The following is a 26,989-nucleotide window of genomic DNA, read 5'->3' as shown; positions in this document are numbered from 1 at the left end:
ACCCCAGCTCAACTCCTGCATCCTGAACTGTTTTGTTGAAATGACTTCAATAGTCACTTCTTTCAAACATTTTTAAGATAGTTAAGTAAATAAGATGAAGGCTGAGCAATGGGCCCATATGTCTATTCAGTCCTATGGTAGAACAGCCAAGATATGGAGGATTGGTCCTTGGCTGATATGCCAACATCTTGGCTACAATTCTACATTCAGATTCAGAAATGTCTTGCATTTGGATCGAGATCTAGGGGTACCTTTTCTCCTTTGGTGTGCCTGGAGAGGCAGTGGCATAGTAGTATTGTCATTGATCTAGTAATCCAGAGACCAGGACACGATCCAATGGCCATGCTGCACCTGAAAAGCATCTCGCCGCGGCGCAGCGTGGCCGAAAAGAAACGGTAGGCACCACTCCCGGGATCTGCCAATGTGCCCAAGTAGCGCTGACAGCTGGCATGGGCATTGCCAGGGTGCCAGGTTGACACTGCCAAGGAACCAAGCTGGCATGTATTTTTGCATGCGTGCGATCTGGCCGGGGACCCTCCTTCAGGGGCCTTGGAGATCGGGACGCCATTTAAACATGGCGACCTGATCTCTCGCTACACTGGGAAAAAACACGACTCTGTTCAGCCTCAACCCCACGTTTCCCATTCAGGCCCTTATACAACGCAAATAGCCATGTATTTATCTGCACTGTGAGATGCATGGATAAAGGCCCTTGCCAAGGACAGGAGAATTGCGCCCCTGGGGTAATGCTCTGGGGACCTGGGTTCAAATCCCTCCACAGCAGATGGTGAAATTTGAAGTGAATAAAAATCTGGAATTAAAATCTAATGGTGACCATTATCAATTGTCAGACCCATCTGGTTCACTAATACCCTTTGGGGAAAAATATCTGTCATCCTTATCTGGTCTGGCACACATGTGGTTGACTCTTTAATGTCCTCAGTGACACCCACATCCTCCAAATCAAATAGTCTAACCACCTCACCTTGCTATTCAATGGCAGTACCTTGTGGAATCTCAATCTGGGAGGCCACTATGGACCAGAAACTTAACTGGATCAGTGACATAAATGCTATGGCTATAAAGGGCAGGTGGTTACTACTGATAAGAGAACAGAATCCATTTGGTTACATTTATGAAATTAGAGGTACCATCACATTACTGGGTTTATATTATAGGTCACCAACTAATGGGAAAGATAGAAGAGTACATTTTCAAGGTAATTATAGACAGGTGCACCATCTATACAGCAGTGATAGTGGGGGATTTTAATTATCCTAATTAACCAGGTTGAGGCCTTAGACCATAAAACAAAGGAGCAGAATTAGGCCACTCGGCTCATCGAGTCTGCTCAGTCATTCAATCAAGGCTGATATTTTTCTCATCCCCATTCTCCTGCCTTCGCCCCTTACCCATGATCTCCCTGTTAATCAAGAATCTATATATCTCCGCCTTAAAGACACTCGGTGATTTGTCCTTCACAGCCTTCTGCGGCAAAGTTCCACAGATTCACCACCCTCTGGCTGAAGAAATTCGTCCTCATCTCGGTTTTAAAGGATCGTGCCTTTAGTCTGAGATGGTGTCCTCTGGTTCTAGTTTTTCCTACAAGTGGAAAGATTTACTCTATCCAGGCCTCGCAGTAAGTTTCAATAATATCCCCCCTCATCCTTCTAAACTCCAACAAGTACAGATCCAGAGTCCTCAACCGTTCCTCACACGACAAGCTGTTCATTCCAGGGATCATTCTTGTGAACCTCCTCTGGACCCTTTCCAAGGCCAGCACATCCTTCCTTAGATACGGGGCCCAAAACTGCTCACAATACTCCAAATGGGGTCTGACCAGAGCCTTATACAGCCTCAGAAGTGAATTCCTGGTCTTGTATTCTAGCCCTCTTGACATGAATGCTAACATTGCATTTGCCTTCTTAACTGCTGACTGAACCTGCACGTTAACCTTCAGAGAATTGTGAACAAGGACTCCCAAGTCCTTTGCTGGCTCAGGCTCTGGGGCAGCTCACATGGATCAAGAATCAGTCAGGAAACATTTAGGGAATTGTGATCATAGTATCATAAGGTATAGATTAGTTATGGAAATTAACTAATATGTAATGTAGAGTAAAAATAATAGCTATCTGCCAATTTCAGTGGGCTGAGAATCGTGTAACATGGAATTAAAGACAGGTATAGATTAGTTATGGAAATTAACTAATATGTAATGTAGAGTAAATATAATAGCTATTTGCCAATTTCAGTGGGCTGAGAATCGTGTAACTTGTATGAGAAGAGATTGGCAGCAAATATGAAAGAGAACCCAAATGTTCTCTAAATATATATAAATATGAGCACGGTAGTAAAAGCAGAGCTGGGGCTTATGAGTGACCAAAAGGCATCTACAATTGGAGGTAGAAGGAATGACTGAAGTACTAAATGGAAAACATGCTGCCAACTCACAGTGAAATGAGGCAGTAAAGACACTGGGTGGGCTACAAATTGATAAAGTGGTGGTATTAGAAAGGCTGCCTATACTTAAGGTTGATAAACTTAGGGCAGCAAGATAGCACAAATGGATAGCACTGTGGCTTCACAGCGCCAGGGTCCTAGGTTCGATTCCCCTCTGGGTCACTGCTGCGCGGAGTCTGCACGTCCTCCCCGTGACTGTGTGGGTTTCCTCCGGGTTCCTCCCACAGTCCAAAGACGTGCAGGTTAGGTGGATTGGCCATGATAAATTGCCCTTAGTGACCAAAAAGGCTGGGAGGGCTTCAGTGGGTCGGTGCAGACTCGATGGGCCGAATGGCTGCCTTCTGCACTGTATGTTCTATGTTCATAAATCACCAGAACCAGAAAAAGCATATCCAAACATGTGCAGGGAGGCAAGGATGGAAACTGAAGAGGCACTAGCCATAATCCTCTAATCCTCCTTAGATATGGGGGTGGTATCACAGGATTGAAGACTTGCGAAAGTTAAACAATTGTTTTTAAAAATGGTTATAAAAGGTACCCAGCAGTTCAGATCAGTCACCTTAACCTTGGTGGTGGGAAGAGTTTTGGAAATGATAGGTAGTTTTAAGAAATCTAGATTTTAATATTTAACAACATAAATAAGGTTTTGATACAAGTGTGTTTAATTTAGTAGTTCTGCAAGAGGAGTAAAAGTTCAATTTATGCTAGACAAAGGTGTTTGCATGAGTGGGGCTTGTCAGTTCAAACTGTGCTTAGAGAGGATTACAGTGTGAAGAGTAAACAAGCTGGGAGGAGTCCAAGTCATTGCTTAGCAATCAGCGACACCTTTAGAGTAGGAATGCTTTTTGAGTTTAGTTTTAGCTGGATTTATAGCAGTTGGGATTAGGAAGCAAAAGTAAACAACTCTTAGCTCAGCTAGAAGCAGGAATACAGAAATGTGCACAAAAGCAGGGTGGCCTTCACGGTGGCACAGTAGCTAAACACTGCTGTCTCATGGCAGAGGTCCCAGGCTCGATTCTGGCTCTGGGTCACTATCCGTGTGGAGTTTGCACATTCTCCCCGTGTTTGCGTGGGTTTCGCCCCCAGAACCTAAAGATGTGCAGAGTAGGTTGATTGGCCACGCTAAATTGCCCCTTAATTTGAAAAAGTGAATTGGGTACTCTAAATTTAAAAAAAGTATTTTTAAAACAAAACAATGTTTATTCAATGAACCCAGTTAACATTTTATAAACACACAGTAAGCATCTTATCAACCACCAACACACGTAGCCCCACATATACAATACTCTATAGGCAACCCTTAATACCTTTTCTAGCAACATCCACAAGTTAAACCCTTTTTTAACAAAGATAGCAGGTTTAAATTCTCTACAGAAACAGGTATTATTTGAAATCATCAAGTGATCTGGGGACATTCTTTAGAGAGAGATGTACAGATTCCTGTTTGAATGCAGCTCTCCAACTGAAAACAAAACCAAAAGAGCCACAAACCAGCTTTTCAGCTCAAAACGAAAGTGAAAGATAGAAAGACAGCCCAGCTCCATCCACACAGACATCACTGCAGCTATTTGATAAACACCCATTACTTAAAGGTGCATCCACATGACACTGTGGAAAAGGATAAAGTTTATGGAAATTAACGTCAGATCTGGGAAGAGAAGAGCTGATGAGGTTGGCCACAGACAAGTCACACATCTGAAGCAATTGTAAGCTTTGGTATCCTTATTTCCAGTGTTTGAAGCACTGTTAGGGACCGAGTACCTGAATTTTCATAGAATTTTGGATGCATGTTGCAATTCAAGGTAAAGAAAGCCTGAAAGAAGAGGTGGGAAACTGGGAGCTGGATTCCTTGTTAAACGTGGAGCGGAAGCTTTGTTTGAAAAGGATAGTTGGAAAACCCGGAGTGGATTCTTAATGGAAACAACTGATGGGAAGCATTGTTTGAAAGAAGATTTTAAAGCGTGTATTTTAGGGAGTGGAATTTGGAAACCTGCACATGACATTCATCTGGTAGTTGAGGAAATCCACGGAAGATTGGGTGCCACTTGCTTCAGAGTGAGGCTTTATCTTTGAAAAATGTATACATTTGTGAAGCTAAGTGGGGAGTAAATGAGTTGTATTATAATCAAATTTTTCAAGTTTAATTTTTAAAAATTACTTGCTAAAAACTAATTAGCAGTCCTGTGCATCTATTCATCCACGTTTTCTAAAAAATGTAAAAGTTCAGTCGTTTGATCAAGGGTTCCATTCTGGAAAATCGCACCCCTGGGATCAGTACTGAGGCCACAGCGTGCCTTGATCTACACTGACACAGCACAAGATCCATTTACAGGTAACACAAAATTTGGAAGTATTTTGCACTGAGGAGGAGGATAGTGACAGACTTCAAGAGGACATATACAATGGGCAGTAGTAAAGTGTCAGATTAAATTTAATGCAAACATATGTAAGTGATATATCTTGATAAGAAAAATGAGATGAGCAATATAAACTTAAGGGTATAATTCTATATGGAATGAAGGAACACAGAGACATGGAGATTTTAGTGCACAAATTGCTGAAGGTAGCATGGCAGGTTGAGAAAGTGATTAAAAATACATTTGGAATATTGGGCTGTATAAACAAGGAAATTATGATGGACCTTTATAAAGTGCTATTTGGCTTTAACTGGAGTAATGTGTACAATTCTGGACACCACGGTGGCACAATGTAGGTAAATTAAGCAGAACTGTTTCTGGGATGAGGCTCCTTAGTTACATAGATTAATTGGAAAACCTCAGCTTCTTCTCTCTTTGGGGAAGAGAACAGAGAGGAGATTTGTTGGAGGCTATCAAAATTCTGAGGGGTCGAGATAAGAGTAGAGAGAGAAAGCATTCCCAACGGCAGATGGGCCATGAACCAGAGGACATTTCAGTTGATTTGCAAATAAACACAAGCCAACATAAGGGGATGATTTTTTTTATACAGCTTGTGGTTAGTATCTTGAATGCACTGCCTGAGAAGGTGGTGAAAACGACAGTTTTCTAAGGGAAATTGGATAGACACCCGAAAAGGAAAATAATTGCAGGACTGCGGAAAGAGGCAGCAGAAGGTGGTGTAGTGGTGGGACTAGCTAATTTCCTCTTGCACTGAGCTGGCACAGAAGTTATAAATCCATCAAGTCTTTTGACAGAAAAAAAGCTCTTGTCATCATTCAACAGTACAGCATTTTTAAAGTAACAACCATGCTTTAATAAGAACAATTACATCACTGAACACTATTGATATAATTGCTTTTTCATTCACTGATGTTGGCTTATTTGTTTTGAAACTATTGGGAAATAAAGAAATTGATTGGGTTACCTGATTATGAATCCACTCGGCAGGTGGGTGTTTGCTGTATTTTACTGCCAATTCTAATACACTCTCCCTCTCCAATAATCCCGGACTCGAGCAGATAGAAAAACCACCGACTTGAGACGTGCCAGGAATAAAGAAATCTACCCTTTAATGAAAATAAAATACCCACTTTTTAAATAAAAAGGATTATACCAATTGACAAGAAATTTATATAAAATCCATGCGGATACAGACTAAACAGTGTGATTAAGGTGGTTTTATTTGTGGTGGAAAGCTTCTGAAACTGGTACTTTTTCAATGTTCATGTCAATTACAATGATTTAGACAGCAACTTTTTGTTAACATGTCAGCAATAAGTCAAAAGTCTTGAGCTTTGACAAAGAGTCACCGGACTCGAAACGTTAGCTCTTTTCTCTCCCTACAGATGCTGCCAGACTTGCTGAGATTTTCCAGCATTTTCCCTTTCGTTTCAGATTCCAGCATCCGCAGTAATTTTCTTTTATTTAGTCAAAAGTCTTGGTACTTCCCATTGCTGAAAATAGCTGCTGAGTGCTGAAAGCTTAAAATCAGTTTTCACAATGTTTTCGAACATCAAAACAGACGAATGACAGAGTCCAAGAAGTAAGCAGCCAATATAACTGTGATGCTACTTTCTAGTTTCCTTAAATAGGAAAGGTACTATATCAGAACAGATAAAAGTGAGTTATACAGCTCAAGTTATGCATTAAATCTTATTCAACTGTCACTCAAGAGTAGAGAGTTGAAAAGAGAAATTTACAAGTCAGGTGAGTTTGGTAAAAAGAAATTCAATTGAAAATGCACATTTTGCTTCAGTTGAATCGACATCATGATTTACCACCACATTCAATATGCATGTACATACACTCCCAAGCCTTCTCTAATAGTGCAAGCTGGTCTTGCAAGCCAGAGAGCGATAATTGGAGAAGTAGTACACAAAACCTAATTGTACTTATGCCTTCTTATTCCTCTTTTGGAGCAAAGCCGACCATGACCTAGAAGATGATTATGTTCAACATTTGTTTGGCAGGGTTCTGGTGGATACATGGCTAACTGCTGAGGCCTATCTGCGACTGGAAAGTTCTGCTGCAAATACAATACGATACCACAGACGATTTGAGTTTTGGAAGAGTTGTGGATTTTCTCTTCTTACGTTTTTGCTCTGCCTCGTATATGTGCTTGCTTTCAAAGGAGGCTATACTGTTTTTTAATTTGTTTTTTCCAGGTGCAGAGATCCTGGACGACCTTCTCCTAGTTGATGTCAAAACTTCCAAGTGAAGCCTTAAGGGTCTTTATAATGCTTCCTTTTACCACTGTGAGAAGTTAGATCCTCCAACAGATCTAGCAACTCATCCATGAGGCACTGTGGACGATCATCAGCAGCAGAATGGTATTCAACCACAATCTGCAATCTCGTGGCCCGGCATATCTCCCACTCTACCATTACCACCAAGCCAGTGGATCAGCCCTGGTTCAATGAAAACTGCAGGGGAGCATACTGAGAATGAGGTGTCAGCCTGGTGAAGCTACATCACAGGACCATTTGTGTGCCAAATAACCATAAGCAGCAAGTAATAGACAGTCAGTGGTTCCACAACGGATGAATCAGATCTAAGCTTCGTAGTCTTGGCACATTTAGGCGTGGAAAATTAAACAACTCACTGGAGGAGAAGGCTCCACAAATATCCCCATCCTCAATGATGGAGGAGCCCAGCACATCTGTGCAAAAGAGAAGGCCGAGGCATTCGCAACAATCTTCAGCTGGAACTGCCAAGTGGATGATCCATCTCGCTCCCCCAGCATCACAGATGTCAGTCTTCAGCCAATATGATTCACTCCATGCGATATCAAGAAACGGCTGAAGGCACTGGTTGCTGCAAAGGCTATGGGCCCTGACAATATCCCAGCAATAGTACTGAAGACTTGTGCTCCAGAACTTGCTGCACCCCTAGCAAAGCTGTTCCAGTGCAGCTACAACACTGGCATCTACCCGGCAACGTGGTAAATTGCCCAGGTGTGTCCGCAACACAGGACAAATCCAACCAAGCCAATTACCGCCCTATCAGTCTACTCTCCATCATCAGCAAAGTGATGGGAGGAGTCATCAACAGTGCTATCAAGCGCCACTTACTCAGCTATAACCTGCTCACGGACATTCAGTTTGGGTTCCGCCAGCCTCGGTTCAAACATGGACAAAAGAGCTGATGCCAGGCGAGAGTGACTGCTCTGGACATCAAGGCAGCATTTGACCAAGCATGGCATCAAGGAGCCCTAGCTAAACTTTAGTCAATGGGAATCAGGGGGTAAATTCTCTGCTGGTTGGAGTCATACCTGGCATAAAGGAAGATGGTTTTCGTGGTCAATCATCTCAACTCCAGGACATCACTGCAGGAGTTCCTCAGGGTAGTGTCCTAGCCCCAACCACCTTCAGTTGCTTCATCAATGACCTCCCTTCCATCATAAGGTCAGAAGTGGGGATGTTTGCAGATGACTGCACAATGTTCAGCATCATTAGTGACTTGATACTGAAGCAGTCCATATCCACATGCAGCAAGACCTGGACAGTATGCAGACTTGGGCTGACAAGTTGCAAGTTACATTCGTTTCTTTCTTTTTTAAATAAATTTAGTGTATCCAATTAATTTTTTTCCAATTAAGGGGCAATATAGCATGGCCAATCCACCTACCCTGCACATCTTTGGGTTGTGGGGGTGAAACCCATGCAAACACGGGGAGAATGTGCAAACTCCACACGGACAGTGACCCAGAGCCGGGATCGAACCTGGGACCTCGGCGCCGTGAAGCAACAGCAAGTTACATTCGTGCCACACAAGTGCCAGGCAATGACCATCTCCTACAAGAGAGGATCTAACCATACCCTTGGCATTCAATGGCATTACCATTGCTGAATCCCCCACAATCAACATCTTGGGGATTACCATTGATCAGAAACTGAATTGGGCTAGCCATATTTATACTGTGGCTTCCAGGGCGGGTCAAAGGCTGGGGGGTCCAACAGCAAGTAACGCACCCCTGACCCCCAAATCCTGTCCACTATCTACAAGGCACAAGTCAGGAGTGTAATGAAATACTCTCCACTTGCCTGGATGAGTGAAGCTCCAACAACACTCAAGAAGGACAAAGCAACCTTTTCATTGTTCCACCTTCCACAACATTCAAACCTTCTATCACCATTGAACAGTGGCAGCCGTACAAGATGCACTGCAGTAACTCACTAAGGTTCCTTCGACAACAGCTTCCAAACCCACAACCACTAACACCGAGAAGGGCAACATCAGCAGATACCTTGGAACTCCACCACCTGGAGGATTCCCTCCAAGTCACTCACCACCCTGACTTGGAAATTTATCGCCGTTCCTTCACTGTCACTGGGACGACATTCTGGAACTCCCTCGTTTACAGCACAGTGGGTGTACCTACACCTCAAGGTCTGCAGCGATTCAAGAAGGCAACTTGCCACCACCTTCTAAAGGGCAACTAGGGATGGGTAATGAACGCTGGCCTAACCAGCGAAGCCCACATCCTGTAAATGAATTTTTTTTTTTTAAAAAGGGCATCCCAACCGTACGCTTTCCATGAAGATTCCCTTTTGTAAAGCGAGTGTCATTTCAGCCTAACTCAGTTGTAACAATCTCAATATAGTGTGGATGCTCAGCCTGCCAGCTCTAGTGAGCAGTTGTGTCTGGTATATCGTCCTGCCATCTGATCTTCAGAACCTTCCAAAGGCAACTCAACTGAACTCCATTAGTGACTCGGAATGGGTCAGAAGCCTCCACATCTTCCAGGAAATATGCGAGCGTGCCATTATGGAACTATCAAAGCCATTGTGCTGAATTTCTCAGGAAACATGATGTGGAGATGCACGCGGTGTTGGACTGGGGTGAGCACAGTAAGACGTCTTACAACACCAAGTTAAAGTCCAACAGGTTTGTTTCAAACACGAGCTTTCGGAGCACTGCTCCTTTCACATGAGGAAGGTGCTGCGCTCCGAAAGCTCGTGTTTGAAACAAACCTGTTGGACGTTAACCTGGTTTCTCAGGAAAGCTTTCCAAAGGCCTTCATGGCTGACTGTATCAAAAGCTTGGTGAGGTCAACAAACACAGTTTTATGTTCTGCTCTTGGCATTTATTCTGGAGCCATGCAACTGCAAACAGTATGGCCACGATCAAATGGCCACGCTTCGCCCGAAAAGCAGCTTTCTTTTTTTAAAATAATTTTTATTCAGATTTTCTCAAAATATCAATAACAGAAAATATTAACAAAAAATATTAACAACTAAGAAAAACAAGAAAGAGCAACCCCCCCCCCCCCCCCGGGTAAATACAAAAAAGAAGAAATAGATTAATGCCCGTCATAAACAAAGAACACGTGCACGTCCCTTCAACCCAACCCACAGAAACAACCCTCTCCGGGCTGCTGCTGCTGCTGGCCTTTTTCCCTACCGTTCTGCCAGGAAATCTAGGAAAGGCTGCCACCGCCTGAAAAACCCTTGTACTGATCCCCTCAGGGCAAGTTTCACCCTCTCCAATTTGATAAACCCCGCCATATCATTGATCCAGGCCTCCACGCTTGGCGGCCTCGCATCCTTCCACTGAAGAAGAATCCTCCGCCGGGCTACTAGGGACGCAAAGGCCAGAACACCGGCCTCTTTCGCCTCCTGCACTCCCGGCTCCACTGCAACCCCAAATATTGTGAGTCCCCAGCCTGGCTTGACCCTGGATCCTACCACCCTCAAAACCGTGCTTGCTACCCCCTTCCAAAATTCCCCCAACGCTGGGCATGCCCAGAACATATGGGCATGGTTCGCTGGGCTCCCAGAGTACCTAGTACACCTGTCTTCGCCCCCAAAGAACCTACTCATCCTCGTCCCGGTCATATGAGCCCTATGTAGCACCTTGAACTGTATGAGGCTAAGCCTCGCACAAGAAGAGGAGGAGTTCGCTCTTTCCAGAGCATCCGCCCACGTCGTCCCCTCAATCTCCTCACGCAGCTCCTCTTCCCATTTACCCTTCAGCTCCTCCACCGAGGCCTCGTCTACCTCCTGCATCACTTGGTACATGTCCGAAATCCTCCCCTCTCCAACCCACATCCCAGAGAGCACCCTGTCCTGGATCCCACGCAGGGGCAACAGAGGGAACCCCGCCACCTGCCGTCTGGCAAACGCCCTGACCTGCATGTACCTAAAAATGTTCCCCGGGGGGAGCCCGAACTTCCCCTCTAACTCACCCAGGATCGCAAACTTCCCGTCTACAAACAGGTCCCTCAACCTCCTAACACCTGCCCTGTGCCAACTCAGGAACCCGCCATCGATTCTCCCTGGAACAAACCGGTGGTTCCCCTGTATCGAGACCCCCACCTCCCCCCCTGTGCCGTCTCCATTGCCCCCAAATTCTGACGGTAGCCGCCACCACCGGGTGCCTCCAGGCTCGTGTCCACACAGGACGCCATCTCCATCTTCTTCCATGCTGCCCCTTCCCATCCATTACCCACTTACGCACCATCGCTGCGTTGGCAGCCCAATAGTACCCACAGAGGTTGGGTAATGCCAACCCCCCCCCCCCCCCCCCCATCCCTGCCCCACTCCAAAAACACCCTCTCACCCTCGGGGTCCCGTGCGCCCATACAAATCCCATAATACTCCTGTTGACCCTCCTAAAAAAGGCCTTCGTGATAAGGATGGGGAAGCACTGGAACAGGAACAAAAACCTCGGGAGCATCGTCATCTTGACTGACTGCACCCTGCCCGCCAGCGACAGCGGCAACATGTCCCATCTTTTAAACTCCTCCTCCATTTGCTCCACCAGCATTGTAAGGTTAAGTTTGTGTAGGGCCCCCCAGCTCCTGGCCACCTGGACTCCCAGGTACCTAAAGCTCCTCTCCGCCCTTTTTAGTGGGAGACTACCAATCCCCTCCTCCTGATCCCCCGGGTGCACGACGAACAGCTCGCTCTTACCCAGGTTGAGCTTGTACCCCGAGAAGTCCCCAAATTCCCTGAGAATCTTCATCACCTCCGGCATTCCCCCCACTGGGTCCGCCACATATAGCAATAAGTCATCTGCATAAAGCGACACTCAGAGCTCCTCCCCATCCCACACCAGTCCCCTCCAGTTCGACTCCCTCAACGCCATGGCCAGGGGTTCGATTGCCAACGCAAAGAGCAAGGGGGACAAGGGACAACACTGTCTCATCCCCTGGTATAACCGTAAGTACTCCGATCTCCTCCTATTTGTGGCCACGCTCGCCATCGGGGCCTCGTATAACCTCACCCATCTGACAAACCCCTCCCCAAACCCAAACCTTTCCAGCACCTCCCACAAGTACCCCCACTCAATCCTATCAAAGGCCTTCTCCGCATCTAGCGCCACCACTATCTCCGCTTCCCCCGCTACCTCTGGCATCATTATAATATTCAAGAGCCTCCGTATGTTGGTGTTCAGCTGCCTTCCCTTCACAAACCCCCTCTGGTCCTCGTGGATGACCCACGGCACACAGTCCTCTATCCTTTTGGCCAAGATCTTCGCCAACAGCTTGGCGTCTACATTCAACAGCGAGATCAGCCTGTATGATCCACACTGCAGGGGGTCCTTGTCCTGCTTAAGGATCAAGGAAATCAGCGTCCGGGACATAGTCGGGGGCAAAGCCCCCCCCCTCCCTTGCCTTGTTGAAGGTCCTAACCAACAGGGGACCCAGCAGGTCTGCATACATTTTATAGAATTCGACCGGGAACCCATCCGGCCCCAGCGCCTTCCCTGACTGCATGCTCCCTATCCCTTTGACCAGCTCAATCGGCGCCCCCAGTCCCTCCACCTTCGGAAATCTCAGCCGGTCCAAGAAGTGCCCCATCCCCCCCCCCTCTCCGCTGGGGGTTCAGACCGATACAATTCCCCGTAAAAGTCCCTGAAGACCCCATTGATGTCTACCCCCCTTCGCACCACATTCCCTCCCCTATCCTTAACTCCACCAATCTCACTGGCCGCATCCCGCTTACAGAGCTGATGCGCCAGCATCCTACTCGCCTTCGCCCCATATTCATACACCGCTCCCTGTGCCTTCCTCCACTGAGCTTCCGCCTTTCTGGTGGTCAGTAAGTTGAACTTGGCCTGATGACTACTCCGCTCCCCCAGCAATCCCTCCTCCGGAGCCACCGCGTATCTCCTATCCACCCTCGCCAACTCCCCCACCAGCCTCTCCCTCTCTCTCTGCTCCCTCCTCTCCCTATGGGCTCGCCAACTCCTCCCCCCCCCAACCACCGCCTTCAATGCCTCCCAGACCGTCCCCACTCAGACCTCCCCATTATCATTGGCCTCCAGGTACCTCTTGATAGATCCTCGAACCCCCCCCCCCACCTCCAAGCGCCCCCCCCCCCCCCCCCCCCCCCCCCCCCATTATCAGGCCCCCGTCTCCAGATCCAAGATTTATGCGGTCCAACATGCGCCGCATAAAACCTGCATCGTCCCAGTTCGGGGCGTATACGTTAACCAGCACCACCCGCTCCCCCTGCAGCTTGCCGCTCACCATCACATACCTCCCGCCACTGTCTGCCACCACATTTGACGCCTCAAACGACACCCTCTTTCCCACCAGGATCGCCACCCCCCGATATTTTGCATCCGGCCCCGAATGAAACACTTGGCCTACCCATCCCTTCCTCAGTCTAACCTGGTCTCCTGAAGCATTCCACATCGCCTTCAGCCCCTTCAGGTGCGTAAACACATGGGCCCGTTTGACCGGCCCATTCAGTCCCCTCACATTCCAGGTTATCAGCCGGATCAGGGGGCTCCCTGCCCCCCCTCCCCCGCCGATTAGCCATAACCCTTCCTCTGCCCGCCACTGGCCCGCGCCCCCCACTCGGCCCGTTCCCCACAGCGGCAAACCCCCATCTCGACCCCCCCCTGCATACTCCAGCTCCTTCCTGGCCATTCCAGCAGCAACCCGGTACCCCCCCCCCCCCCCCAAAGCTAGGACCCCCCAGCCGCGTTACTCCCTCCATAGTACTCCCATAAGCCAGCTGATGCCTGCTGACCCCGGCAACTCCCGCCACTCCTCCGACTCCTCCCAGCGTGGGGCTACCCCTCCTCCCCAGTGCCCACCAGCAGGCTCTCCTCCTACCCTCCCGCTCTCACGCAGGAAAAAAGCCTGCGCTTCTCAGCTCCGACCCCGCCCCCATCAACCCTCAGTGCAGGAAAAAGCCCACGCTTTCCACCTGCCTGACCCCGCCTCCTCTAAACCAGCTCCCACTGTCGGCCCAAGCCCCTCGCGTGGCCCCGGCCCCAGCCCCCTTCCCACCATCAGCTCTCCACACTGCAAGTCTACCCCCCGCCTCGAGCCCATCCACCGAACCCACGCAAAAAGACAGTGCCCCACCCTCCCTGAAAACAACACAGAACCAGCATTAAACAGAAAGCCCCCCCTCAGAAAATAACACAGTTACATACAGACCTCCGCACCCAACCCTCAGTTTGAGTCCAACTTCTTGGCCTGCACAAAGGCCCACGCCTCCTCCGGGTACTCAAAGTAAAAGTGTCGGTCCTTGTAGGTGACCCACAAACGCGCCGGCTGCAACATGCCAAACTTCACTCCTTTTTTTTGTAGCACTGCCTTCGTCCGGTTGTACCCGGCCCTCCACTTAGCCACCTCCGCACTCCAGTCCTGGTAGATCCGTACCACCGCGTTCTCCAACTCCTCTCCTTTTTTTAAATATAAATTTAGAGTACTCAATTATTTTTTTCAATTAAGGGGCAATTTAGCGTGGCTAATCTACCTATCCTGCACATCTTTGGGTTGTGGGGGTTAAACCCACGCAGATTCGGGGAGAACGTGCAAACTCCTCACGGACAGTGACCCAGAGCCGGGATTCGAACCCGGGTCCTCAGTGCCGTAGGCAGCAATGCTAACCACTGTGCCACCGTGCTGCCTTACTCCGCTCCTTCTTGGCCCACCAGAGCACACACTCCCGGTCAGCGAACCGGTGGAATCGCACCAGCACCGCCCGTGGCAGCTCACTCGGCTTGGGCCTCCTTGCCAGTATTCTGTGGGCCCCCTCCAGCTCCAGGGGCCCCTGGAAGGACCCAGCTCCCATCAGCGAATTCAGCAGGTCTGACCCCTCCAGCCCCTCCGGGAGGCCCAGGATCTGCATATTTTTCCGCCTCGACTGGTTCTCCATCTCCTCGAACCGCTCCTGCCACTTTTTATGGAGCGCCTCATGCATCTCCACATTTACCGCGAGGGCTGAGGCCTCATCCTCTCTTTCAGAGGCCTGCTGTCGGATCGCCACCCCCTGGGCTGTCTGAGTCTTCAGCAGCTTGTCGATGGAAGCCTTCAACGGCTCTAGCAGCTCCGCTTTGAGCTCCCGAAAGCAGCGCTGGAGAGTCTCCTGCTACTCCTGCACCCACTGCCTCCATGCCTCTAGGTCTCCGCCGGCCGCCATCTTGTGCTTCTTCCCTTGCTTTTTCTTTGGCGCTGCCACCGCTATCTTGCTCGGCCCACTCCTGGTCCAGGCCATATACCGATGGGGAACTGCTGCTGACTCCTTCCCACGTCGGGAATCGTCGAATAAGTACCTCTGGGGGCCCTAAAAAGAGCCCAAAAATCCGTTCCTGGCCGGAGCTGCTGAACGTGCAGCTTAGCTCCGTATAGCCGCAACCGGAAGTCCGAAAAGCAGCTTTCTACGGCGCAGCGTGGATGATAGAAACCAGGAGACCCAGTCCTGGGATCTACCTGGCTTGCAACGCCTCGCGAGATATAATGCAATCTTGTGAGATGATGCAATGCAAATCCCACCAATTGTGGGGCGTGATCACCTTTTGACAAATCTACATATTAAAAGTGAGACAGCTAGTTTCCTGAGGCACCTAAGGAGGTGGGATCTGTCCCCTATGCCTCGGGTGAGCACTGTTCAGAACTGGTCTCCCAGGTGCATGCCCTTTGGACAGGGTACCCTCGCATTTGTGCCACCTGGGCACCCTAGCATTGTCAGTCAGGGACTCTCCCACAGTTCATTGGGGCTTGGGGTGGGGCTTGGAGGATGTGTCAGGGGGTCCAGAGATCGGGACACCATGTAAGAATGGCTCCCAATCTTTCTCTACACTGAAGAGTTCCGGCGAGCAGAGCTCCTCGGTGTAGAAAACAGGGCTATGTGCAGCCTTATAGAGAAATACAGCACAGAACAGGCCCTTCGGCCCACGATGTTGTGCCAAACTTTTGTCCTAGGTTAATCATAGAATTTTGGACACGAAGGGCAATTTATCATGGCCAATCCACCCAACCTGCACATCTTTGGACTGTGGGAGGAAACCGGAGTACCTGGAGGAAACCCACGCACACACGGGGAGGATGTGCAGACTCCACACAGAGTCCCAAGTCGAAATCGAACTTGGGACCCTGGAGCTGTGAAGCAATTGTGCTATCCATAATGCTACCGTGCTGCCCTTAAGAAGATATTCATCTACACTCCATTATTCTACCCTAATCCATTTACCTATCCAATAGCCGCTTGAAGGTCCCTAACGTTTCCGACTCAACTACTTCCACAGGCAGTGCATTCCATGCCCCCACAACTCTCTGGGTAAAGAACCTACCTCTGACATCCCCCTATATCTTCCACCATTTACCTTAAATTTATGTCCCCTTGTAATGGTTTGTTCCACCCGGGGAAAAAGTCTTTGACTGTCTACTCTATCTATTTCCCTGATCATCTTATAAACCTCTATCAAGTCGCCCCTCATCCTTCTCCGTTCTAATGAGAAAAGGCCTAGCACCCTCAACCTTTCCTCGTAAGACCAGGGGCCCCTGGAAGGACCCAGCTCCCATCAGCGAATTCAGCAGGACGACCATGTGGGCCTCCAGGTCTGACCCCTCCAGCCCCTCCGGGAGGCCCAGGATCCGCAAATTTTTCCTTGGCTGTGCGTTCCCTGCTGAGGCCCCCTATTGAACTAGAGTGCCGATTAATAGCATTGCGTTTTTTGGCGCTGCGAGCGCCAGGATTCACATGGCGAAAAACGCTCGCTGTGGGACTTTGTTCCCATTTAATTAAATTGCAGCCTATATCACTGGTTTCCCCGTCCTTTTCCGAAACCGCACTCACTGGCAGTAGGCCTTGGTTGAGACATTGTGGCTCAGAAGGATCCAGGTGATGATTTGTTCAAGACTGGCGCATTCCTTTCCATTTGTACAGGTGGACAATGGAAGCATCTGTGTATTCTTGCAGGACAGTTCCTTGCTCCCATATAGTCAAAAAGCTCAATGAGATTTTCTTTTGAGGTAAGGAAGGCTTTGCTCCACATAATTTGCTTTTAATTGCAAGGCACAAATATAAGCTTGCTTCATTTCTAAATTTGTATCCACAACTTGTAATATTGCAGTGCAGAAATTAGGGTCTCCTGATCAACAAATCATGTTTGTTCCAAGGAGCAGAGTCCACAGTGTACTGAACTGGCTGACAATACAGAAGACTCTTCCAGGTAATCCAGTTTCGCACCAACTCAATCCTGGTTTGTAAATTTGCGGAGCGGTAATACTTGATGCTTGGTCCCATAGATAGTGGAGATGCAATCACAGAGCCAGGGACGGCATGAGGGGATGTCAGCACCATCTAGGGCCTGCTGATGCAGCTGGAGTCCAATCCCGCGCAGGAGCAGGAAGTGGTGCCGCCAATATGTGCCACCCAGGCCAACACTGCATTGGTGGCGTCCGCGGTGAAAACCTTGGATCGAAGGTATTGGCCATTAGTCAAGATTTACAAGGCCTGGGGCATTCTGTGCGGGTAGTGGTTGAGACCCAGGACAGGGTTACCCTGTCACAGTCAGCCATATACCAGGGCCACCTGGACATTGCAGTGGCACTCCAGAGCATGGCCCAGTCACAGTGGGTCATGGCTGAGTATTGCCCAGGCACTGGCTGATGTGGCACAGATCCAGAGGGAAGTGGCGCAGTCACAGGATGATGTGGCACAATTCTCGAGGGAGGTGGTCCAATCCGTGTTCCATTGCCGTTAGCATCGAGACCCTGGTAAAGACAGGAGACAGCCTTCATGATTGGCAGCGATAAGTGACAGGGGGGCTTCAGCGGTTAGCTCCGCTCACACCCCCATCCCATGGAGTAGCCCAGGGGCCAACAAGCCTAGTCAGCCTCTGTGCTCTGTCAGAAGGGTGAGGTTGGCTGGGCTGGCTGCATAGGTGGTGCCAGGCTCGGGTAGGAGATGGGCGGACGATGGGGGTGGGCTTTAATTTAAAAAAAGGAAATCCCTGAACATTAACTTTCATTCTGCTATCTGATTTAAAAGTGAAGGAAAAGGGGACACCACAAATACAGCAGTTTATAAACATTGCAAAGAAATGCATCTATTTCATTAAACTATTAGCCTTTCCAAGATATTGTCTTGCTTCAGTAGATCAAAGCATACTGTTTAGACTATAACCATAACTGCATCTTTAATGTAAACATTCTTTTTTGAAGGTACATTTGCCAACTTTAGTTGGTACTCAGATGTTTACAGATCAGCAGCTCTGGTACACAGTATGGTGACATTGGGGTTAAATGTACTTTGAACTCGAAAATAATTTAGTGTACAAAAAATTAAATAACAAGTACAGGTCATTAAAACATATACTTTTCTAATGCTGATATGAAGATTTACCACTGTCCTGCTTTGAAGGCAAAATCTTTGTCCATCACGACAAGGCGTAGTCTTTTAACTGTTTCAGATTCATGAAGTATTCCACAGACTTTTGCTTGAGCAACCATCTAAATTAAACAAAATAAAGTTTATTGCACTGGGAACCGAAAATAATTCCTCCATAGTCATTAGCAGATTTCAATTTTTTTTTGTACAGAATCCGGATTATTTTTGTATTTTTTCTACTTATAGTAATATTTATTGTCACAAGTAGGCTTACATTAACACTGCAATGAAGTTACTGTGAAAATCCCCTAGTCGCCACATTCCGGCACCTGTTCAGGTACACGAAAAGGAGAATTCAGAATGTCCAAATGACCCAACAGCACGTCTTTCGTGACTTGTAGGATGAAACGGAGCACCCAGAGGAAACCCATGCAGACACAGGGAGAACGTGCAGACTCTGCACAGACAGTGACCCAAGCCGGGAATCAAACCTGGGACCCTGGCGCTGTGAAGCAACTGTGCTACTGTGCTTATAGAATTGCATTCTTAAACATGTTGCACTTATTGGGTCAAAACGTCCAACATGGGGAGAGTCTTGAACTCCAATTAAGGCACAGATGCGCATTGGAACCCTGAGGAACATGCGATATGCGCACATCTGCTATACCAAAGTCTCCAATTTAAATCGGAGTATTGGATGGTTCCTGGTGCAGGGTATTTGTTCATTGGAAGTTGAAGCATCTGAGCTCATAATTGTCCAAGGGGATGGGAGTGGGGCACGACACAGTTGGGGAGTCCCTGGAGACCCTCAACCAAAGTCCCCATGGAAGGACTGTGCGGGAATTGACCAGGAAGTCCAATCTTCCAGTGGGTAATTACCTTGCCCAGGGAACAATACGATTATTCAGTTTAAATTAGAGACTTTGAGTTCTGACTGTCTTACCAGATATCCTTACCCAGGTGAGACAAATTAAACCCACTTGAATCTGTAGGTAACTGTAGCACTGAACCCCCTTCCCCCTCCACTGCAAACCCAGCCCACTGACTACACCCTCTAGCTATCCTTCCATCCCTGACTACACCCCCAATATGCTGACCACCCTCTAAATCTAACCTGTAACTGCCCAACCAACCACCACTCTCTCGATCACCCGACCTCCCATACTCACCCTATCCCCCAATGACAGCCTTACTTATTTTACCCCTCTCCACAGCCCACGAGACCCACCTTACCCCCCCCCCCCCCGCACTGACCACCCAACCCATCCTACTCACCCCACTGACCAACCCCTGAGCTATCCAATGCACCACCGCTAACCGCCACCTACACCGTCCCATCCAATTCCATTGACAACAGAGGTGAAGCTTGCACTCAGATTGAAGACAAAGTTTGTGAGGATTTAAAGGAGGCTGGGCTATCTGCCTTGCTTGAAACTAGAGGAATGGATCCACAGCAAACTCTCATATTAAATGGCAGTTCTGAAATTGAAGTTACATGTCTGAAAAAGAAAAAAGGAACCAACCCATTGGAAGCTGGGAACAACTGTGAAGAGTTTGCGATAAAATCTGTATTTCTATCGCGAGATAGAAGTTAAAAGTACTAAATAGGTGAGGTTGCTGTATGAGGCCCCGATGGCGAGTGTAGTTACTAATGGAAGGAGATCAGAGTGCTTCAGTCTCTACCGTGGGACCAGGCAGGGGTGCCCCCTGTCCCCCTTGCTTTTTGCACTGGCGATTGAACCTCTGGCTTTGGCATTGAGGGAGTCGGGGAGGTGGAGGGGTCTGGTGCGGGGTGGGGAGGAACATCGGGTATCGCTGTATGCAGACGACCTGCTGCTGTATGTGGCGGACCCAAAGGGGGGAATGCCGGGGGTGATGGAGCTGTTGGCTGAGTTTGGGAGCTTTTCGGGCTATAAGCTGAATCTGGGCAAGAGCGAGGTATTTGTAGTGCACCCGGGTGATCAGGAAGAGGGAATTGGGAAGCTCCCGTTTAAGAGGGCAGTGAAGAGTTTTAGGTACCTGGGGGTGCAGGTGGCCAGGAGTTGGGGACTCTCCACAAGCTTAATTTTACCAGGCTTGTCGAGCAGATGGAGGAGGAATTTAAAAGGTGGTGCCACTTTCGCTGGCGGGTAGAGTGCAATCCGTCAAAATGACAGTGCTCCCGAGGTTCTTGTTCCTTTTTCAGTGTTTGCCCATCTTTATCCCTAGGGCCTTTTTTAGGAGGGTGACTAGCAGTATCATGAGCTTTGTTTGGGTGCATGGGACCCCGAGGGTGAAGAGGGTCTTCTTGGAGCGGGGTAGAGATGGTGGGGGACTGGCGCTACCCAATCTCTCGGGGTATTATTGGGCAGCCAATGTGTCGATGGTGCGCAAGTGGGTGGTGGAGGGGGCAGCATGGAAACGGTTGGAGATGGCGTCTTGTGGAGGCACAAGCCTGGGGGCCCTGGTAACGGCGCCGTTGCCGCTCCCTCCTACGAGGTATACGAGTCCGGTGGTGGCGGCTACCCTCAAGATTTGGGGGCAGTGCAAGACGACTTGAGGGGGGGGGGGGGGGGGCTCGATGGAGGCTCTGCTAAGGGGGAACCATCGGTTTGTCCCGGGGAACATTGATGGGGGGTTCCAGGGTTGGCACAGAGCAGGCATCAGACAGCTGAGGGACCTGTTCACTGATAGGAGGTTTGCGAGCCTGGGGGAGTTGGAGGAGAAATTTGAACTCCCCTCGGGGACATGTTCAGGTACCTGCAGGTAAAGGCGTTTGCCAGGCGGCAGGTGGAGGGATTCCCTTTACTTCCCGCGAGGGGGGTGAGCGACAGGGTGCTTTCGGGGGTCTGGGTCAGGATGGGAAGATATCTGATGTCTACAAGGTAATGCAGGAGGTAGAGGAGGCGTCAGTAGAGGAGCTAAAGGCTAAGTGGGAGGGGGAACTGGGGGAACAGATCGAAGATGGGAAATGGGCTGATGCCGTGGAGAGGGTTAACTCTTCCTCCTCGTGTGCGCGGCTTAGCCTCATCCAATTCAAGGTGCTGCACCGGTCCCACATGTCCGGGTCTAGGATGAGTAGGTTCTTTGGGGGCGAAGACAGGTGTGTCAGGTGTTCGGGGAGTCCAGCGAACCTTGCCCATATGTTCTGGGCATGCTCGGCACTGGAGGAGTTCTGGAAGTGGGTGGCGAGGACGGTGTCGAGGGTGGTAGGATCCAGGGTCAAGCCAGGCTGGGGACTCGCGATTTTTGGGGTTGCGGTGGAGCCGGGAGTGCAGGAGGCGAGAGAGGCCGGTGTTTTCGCCTTTGCGTCCCTAGTAGCCCGGCGGAGGATCTTGCTACAATGGAAGGATGCGAGACCCCCAAGCGTGGAGACCTGGATCAATGACATGGCGGCATTTATTAAGCTGGAGAGAGTCAAATTCGCCCTGAGGGGATCGGTACAAGGGTTCTTTAGGCGGTGGCAACCGTTCCTCGACTTTCTGGCTCAACGATAGGGTACTGGGTCAGCAGCAGCAGCAACCCGGGGGGAGGGGGGGCGTTGACTATGTTTATTTAATTTAAATTTATTTTTACGTTATCTTGTTGTTTACTGGGTTTGGGGGGGGTGGGGGGGGGTGTGATACATGCGTTGCTACGGTCTTGGGGGTGTTATACTTATTATGTTGTCTTATTGGTGCTTGTTGTTATATTTTCTGTAAAAAAATTTCAATAAAAATTATTTTTTTTTTAAAAAAGTTAAAAGTACTATTTATTACTGTAGCTTAAAGAATAGGTTGCCTACATAAAAAAATTGTAGTTGTGTTTTTTTCAAGTCATTTAATGCAGTAAAAGTTTTAAAATGTCAAAACTTGATGTGTTATTCCTTCAACTAATAACCGGAACTTCAAATAGAGGGATTGTTACACAAGGATTTGTGCAATATAGTTTAAATATATTCACATAATTAAAATGAACCATCTCCCAAGTGTAATGCACACTGTGATACATAACCTTGCTCCAATAAAATTAACCTATATTTCTACTGCAAAGTCATTGCAGAATTCTATACGGTTGTCACAAAATGCCTGCACTAAAATATCAGTGAACAATTCGGTCAGACAAACACATCACATTTTTGCCATCAAGAAATATTTCCAGTTTGGATTCAATTTTAAAAACCCATGCAGTTTAGAAATTTTCAACTAAGCATTTCTTTGAAAGCTTTGCATCAACATCACATGAACTGGTCTTCATGTTACATGCAATGGACAAACGGTAACAGGCAGTAATGAAATGGCAGAGGTGAAAAACTGATGGTGGCTATGTGCTTTGTCATGATGTCAGGTGCTTGCATTTGTTCAATGCTCTGCTGAAAATACTCGTAAAACACAATACCAATCAATAGCAAAAGCTTCCACACTAGAAATATCCACTAACACAGGAAACTCAGCATGTCCTGTGACAAGCAAAATCTTGCCCTTCCCTCCATTAAGTAATTTATACGGACCTCTTGGCGGAAATTATTGACTGTCCTCTCCAGATGGTTTGTTTTCCTTCTTGATGACATAACCCTGGTAAAAGTAAACACAATGTGCCAATTTACAAAGAATACATCGTATTTCTATTAATCTTTATCCTATTACCAAACCGTTGCAACTATGTCACAGATATACCTGGCCACACATTGGCTGACACTTGTGTGCAATATAGAGAAAGTGCTACATTGTCAGAGATCTAGGGTCCGATTTAACAGGTGAAAAACAGTCCCGTTTTGGGCTGTTTAGCAGGTGTTTTTCAGCACCTGCAGTGCCAAGAGAAATCCCACTATCAAATTGGACTTTTTTTTTTAATGGCCTCGATGAGGAACGCCCCGCCAAGGCTGCACTTACCTTCATTTCCTGAGCTCAAGCTACCATTTTAAATGCTGTTCCAATCTCTGGGCATCCCTACCATGGCCTCTGGACCTCCCAACACCCCAACCTTTTGCTAAGGGGTCCTCATGTCCACCCCTCGCTCCACCTCATCAGGGCAGGGCACACCCAGGCTCAATCCCTGACAGTGCCAACCTGGAAACCACTGCACTGCCAGACTGGTAGTGCCCATGGCAGCCTGGCAATGCCACCGAGGCACTCTAATAGTGCGAGGTGGCAGTGCCACGGTGCCACCCTACCAAGAGCCTGACCATCCAGTGGCCTTTGAAGGCCTGGGAGACCCCACTGGTACCATAGCAAGGTCTCCCGGATGCGGGCATTTGATCCCAGGCCTTGGGAGACTTTGGCGTAGATATATTCAAGTGAGACTAAATGCTCACTTAAATATGCAAGTATGGATCGCGCCCAGTCCAGAGAGAGGCCTCTCACGAGTGTTACGGTTGGCGTCACATCCCAAGTTCGGCACGACGAGGCCATTTGATCGGGCACCGTCTATTGAATAAGATATCGAACCAAGGCCTCCTCTGGTTCTCAGGAGAAAAAAAAACTGCAGTACTATTTAAAGAACAGTAAAACAATTTCAACCAGCTTCACCAAAAGCACACAGTCTTGTAATTTACTTATTTTGCATGAGAGAACTAATCATTAATCCGTCTAACTCATCGATTGCAAATCACTGTGAGTTGTTTAAAAGAAACCTACGAGATGGTACAGAACTCATTTCCCATTTTCCTCATTGTATGGTATCCAGAGTCTGTAACACAGTGGGATATCTGACATCCCAATTGATAGTGCTGAGACCACTGGACAGAAAATCTATTGCAAAATTAGGGACTGTTTTTGAGGCAATAGTTTTTTTTTTTAATAAACAATTTTATTGAGGTAGTTTTTGGCTTTATAAACAGTTACAGACATCATCAGAAAGGAAGCAAAAAAGGCAAAAATGTGCAAACATCCACGTACTTTCAATACTTCCACCGTAACATATTGCACAAGCCCGCTCCCCTCCCACCGGTACTACCCGCCATATTTTCCCTCCTACTCTACTCTACCCCGGCCACCCCCCACCCCCCTGCTGACGCTCACTCTCGCGCAAAGAAGTCAATAAATGGTTGCCACCTCCGGGTGAACCCCTGCACAGATCCCCTCAAGGCGAACTTAATTTTTTCCATCCCCAGGAAACTCGACATGTCCGCAAGCCACCACTCAGTCTTCGGGGGCTTTGAGTCCCTCCACGCCAATAATATTCGTCGCCGGGCTATCAGGGAAGCAAAGGCCAAAACATCGGCCTCTTTCTCCCCCTGGACGCCCGGGTCTTCCGAAACCCCAAAAATTGCCACCCCTGGACTCATCACCACCCTTGTTTTTAGCACCTGGGACATGACCCCCGCAAATCCCTCCCAGTACCCCCTCAGCTCAGGGCATGCCCAAAACATGTGAACATGGTTCGCTGGTCCTCCCGCGCACCTAGCGCATATGTCCTCTATCCCGAAAAATTTGCTCATCCGAGCCACCGTCATATGGGCCCGGTGAACGACCTTAAATTGGATCAGCCTGAGCCTAGCACATGTCGCGGTCGAGTTTACCCTACTCAGGGCCTCTGCCCACAGCCCATCCTCCATTTTCCCGCCTATCTCCTCCTCCCATTTAAGTTTCAGTTCCTCTGTCTGGGACCCTTCCTCCCTCATGAGCACCTTATAAATACCCGAGACTCTACCCTCCCCTTCGTCCCTCCCAGAGACTATTCTGTCTAGGATCCCCATTGGCGGGAGGCGCGGGAAAGATGGGACCTGTCTACGAATAAAGTCCCGCAACTGTAGGTATCTAAAATCATTTCCCCTTACCAACCCAAATTTCTCCTCCAAGCTCCTCAAACTCGCGAAGCTCCCTTCCAGGAACATATCGCCCACCCTTCCCGCCCCTGCTCGCCGCCATACTCGGAACCCCCCATCCATTCTGCCGGGGGCAAACCGATGGTTGTCGCAGATTGGCGCCCAGACAGACACCCCCATCTCCCCCACATGCCTCCTCCACTGGCCCCATATCCGCAGGGTCGCCACCACTACCGGGCTGGTGGTGTACTTGGCCGGCGGCAGCGGTAGAGGAGCCGTGACCAGGGCTTCCAAATTGGAGCCCCTGCACGAAGCCGCCTCCACCCGCTCCCAAATAGACCCCGTACCCACCATCCACTTCCTTATCATAGCGATGCTGGCCGCCCAGTAATAATTGACCAGACTCGGCAAAGCCAGCCCTCCCTCGCTGCGGTTCCTCTCCAACATCGCCTTCTTCACCCGCGGAGACTTTCCCGCCCAGACAAAGCTCATGATCAGCCCGTTAACTCTTTTGAAGAAGGACTGTGGGATAAAGATTGGGTAAGCGTTCTCCAAGGCGGTCATCAGGACACGTGACAACACAGAATTGCCGAGCAAAAACTTATAGCAAAGTTCCGCACACATGAGTGCGGCCTCAACCGGGATCATGGATTCATGTCGCATTACATCCACCCCCCCGCCATCTGGCCTGGACTTGCAAAATCCTACCAACTGTTCTGGCTTGAGACAGTTCACACCTTTTTAACCTGTGATTATCCCTCTCCCTGGATCTGTAATGATCTGATTACCTGCAAATACTAGCATTCCAAGCATTGTCCAGCATCTTTGACTTTGTCTATATAAATGTTTCTGGAACATACCTCTCCATTCACCTGAGGAAGGAGCTGCGCTCCAAAAGCTCATGTTTGGAACAAACCTGTTGGACTTTAACCTGGTGTTGTCAGACTTCTTATTGAATCTGACTGTAGAAAGAAGTGATTTGGCACTCACACTCCCTGCACCCCCAACCGTGGTGTAAATGCCCCATCACCTACATGGAGCCAGTCAAGCTGATGGGCCACAAGCGCAACGTATATTGAAACACATAACACCATCAATCCTGGAAGAGCCAGAAGAATGTTTGTGGTTTGATGAATCTTCTACCGCATTAGCATATTGAAACATAGCAGCGAAGCCGGCTCACCTTGTGGATCTGGAATGAGAGTAAATCCTGGGCCACAGCAATAACGGTGAGGGTGAGGTAGAGAAACAGGCAACCGGGCCCATAACAGCTCCTCGGAACATAGGCCAAAGAGCAGCTCCGGCCAGGGTCATAGCCGCTGACCTCCGAGTGACTGATCGTCCTTCCCAGGGCCTCTCGCGCTGCAGCTCCCGCGGCCGTTTGAAATGGCAGAGAATTCCCAGGCAGGCAGGCCGGACGGCCGCAGGCGGAAATGCGTCATAATGAAGTCGGCCAGTCCGCCAGCCTCCTTCATCATGTGACAGGAGAGCGAGGGCGGTGGGCGGTGTCTGGCTGTGGTCCTCCCACCAGCCGCGCTCTCTGACGATACTGGCAAAGCGGGAAGAGTGACGATGTGATTATGTTTGAGGTGGAAGGAATGCACTAATTGTAACCTCCTAGTGGTCACCCTGACTTCAGGCAGTGCATTCCAGATCCTAACCTCGCTATTTACCCTGTCCATATACCCCTCAGGATTTTGAATCATTCTGTGAAGTCTCCTCACAACCTTCTTTTCTCCAAGGACAACACACCCAGCCTCTCCACTTCTAGCTTCATAGCTACAGTTTTAAAAAAATTTAGAGTACCC

The 26,989-nt window shown here is 48.8% G+C and overlaps 1 protein-coding gene across 1 annotated transcript in view; it reads right to left on the bottom strand.

The window, feature by feature from the left end:
- oxnad1 (oxidoreductase NAD-binding domain containing 1) overlaps nt 1-26,621 on the bottom strand; it is a 55,954-nt gene extending 29,333 nt beyond the window's left edge. The window contains exons 1-4 of the mRNA XM_038797813.1: nt 26,365-26,621; nt 22,926-22,989; nt 18,473-18,579; nt 5,803-5,944 (exon numbers count right to left, since the gene is read on the bottom strand). Of these exons, the coding sequence (XP_038653741.1) occupies nt 5,803-5,944; nt 18,473-18,579; nt 22,926-22,989; nt 26,365-26,495 (444 nt within the window). The 5' untranslated portion in view covers nt 26,496-26,621. The remainder of the gene's footprint in view (nt 1-5,802; nt 5,945-18,472; nt 18,580-22,925; nt 22,990-26,364) is intronic.
- Nucleotides 26,622-26,989: the final 368 nt, after the last annotated feature.

Source organism: Scyliorhinus canicula, chromosome 5 (genome assembly GCF_902713615.1).
Source record: "Scyliorhinus canicula chromosome 5, sScyCan1.1, whole genome shotgun sequence".
In the NCBI taxonomy this organism is placed as follows: domain Eukaryota; kingdom Metazoa; phylum Chordata; class Chondrichthyes; order Carcharhiniformes; family Scyliorhinidae; genus Scyliorhinus; species Scyliorhinus canicula.
Note: the sequence above shows the minus strand (reverse complement) of the source record. Positions and strands in the feature narration are given on the sequence as shown.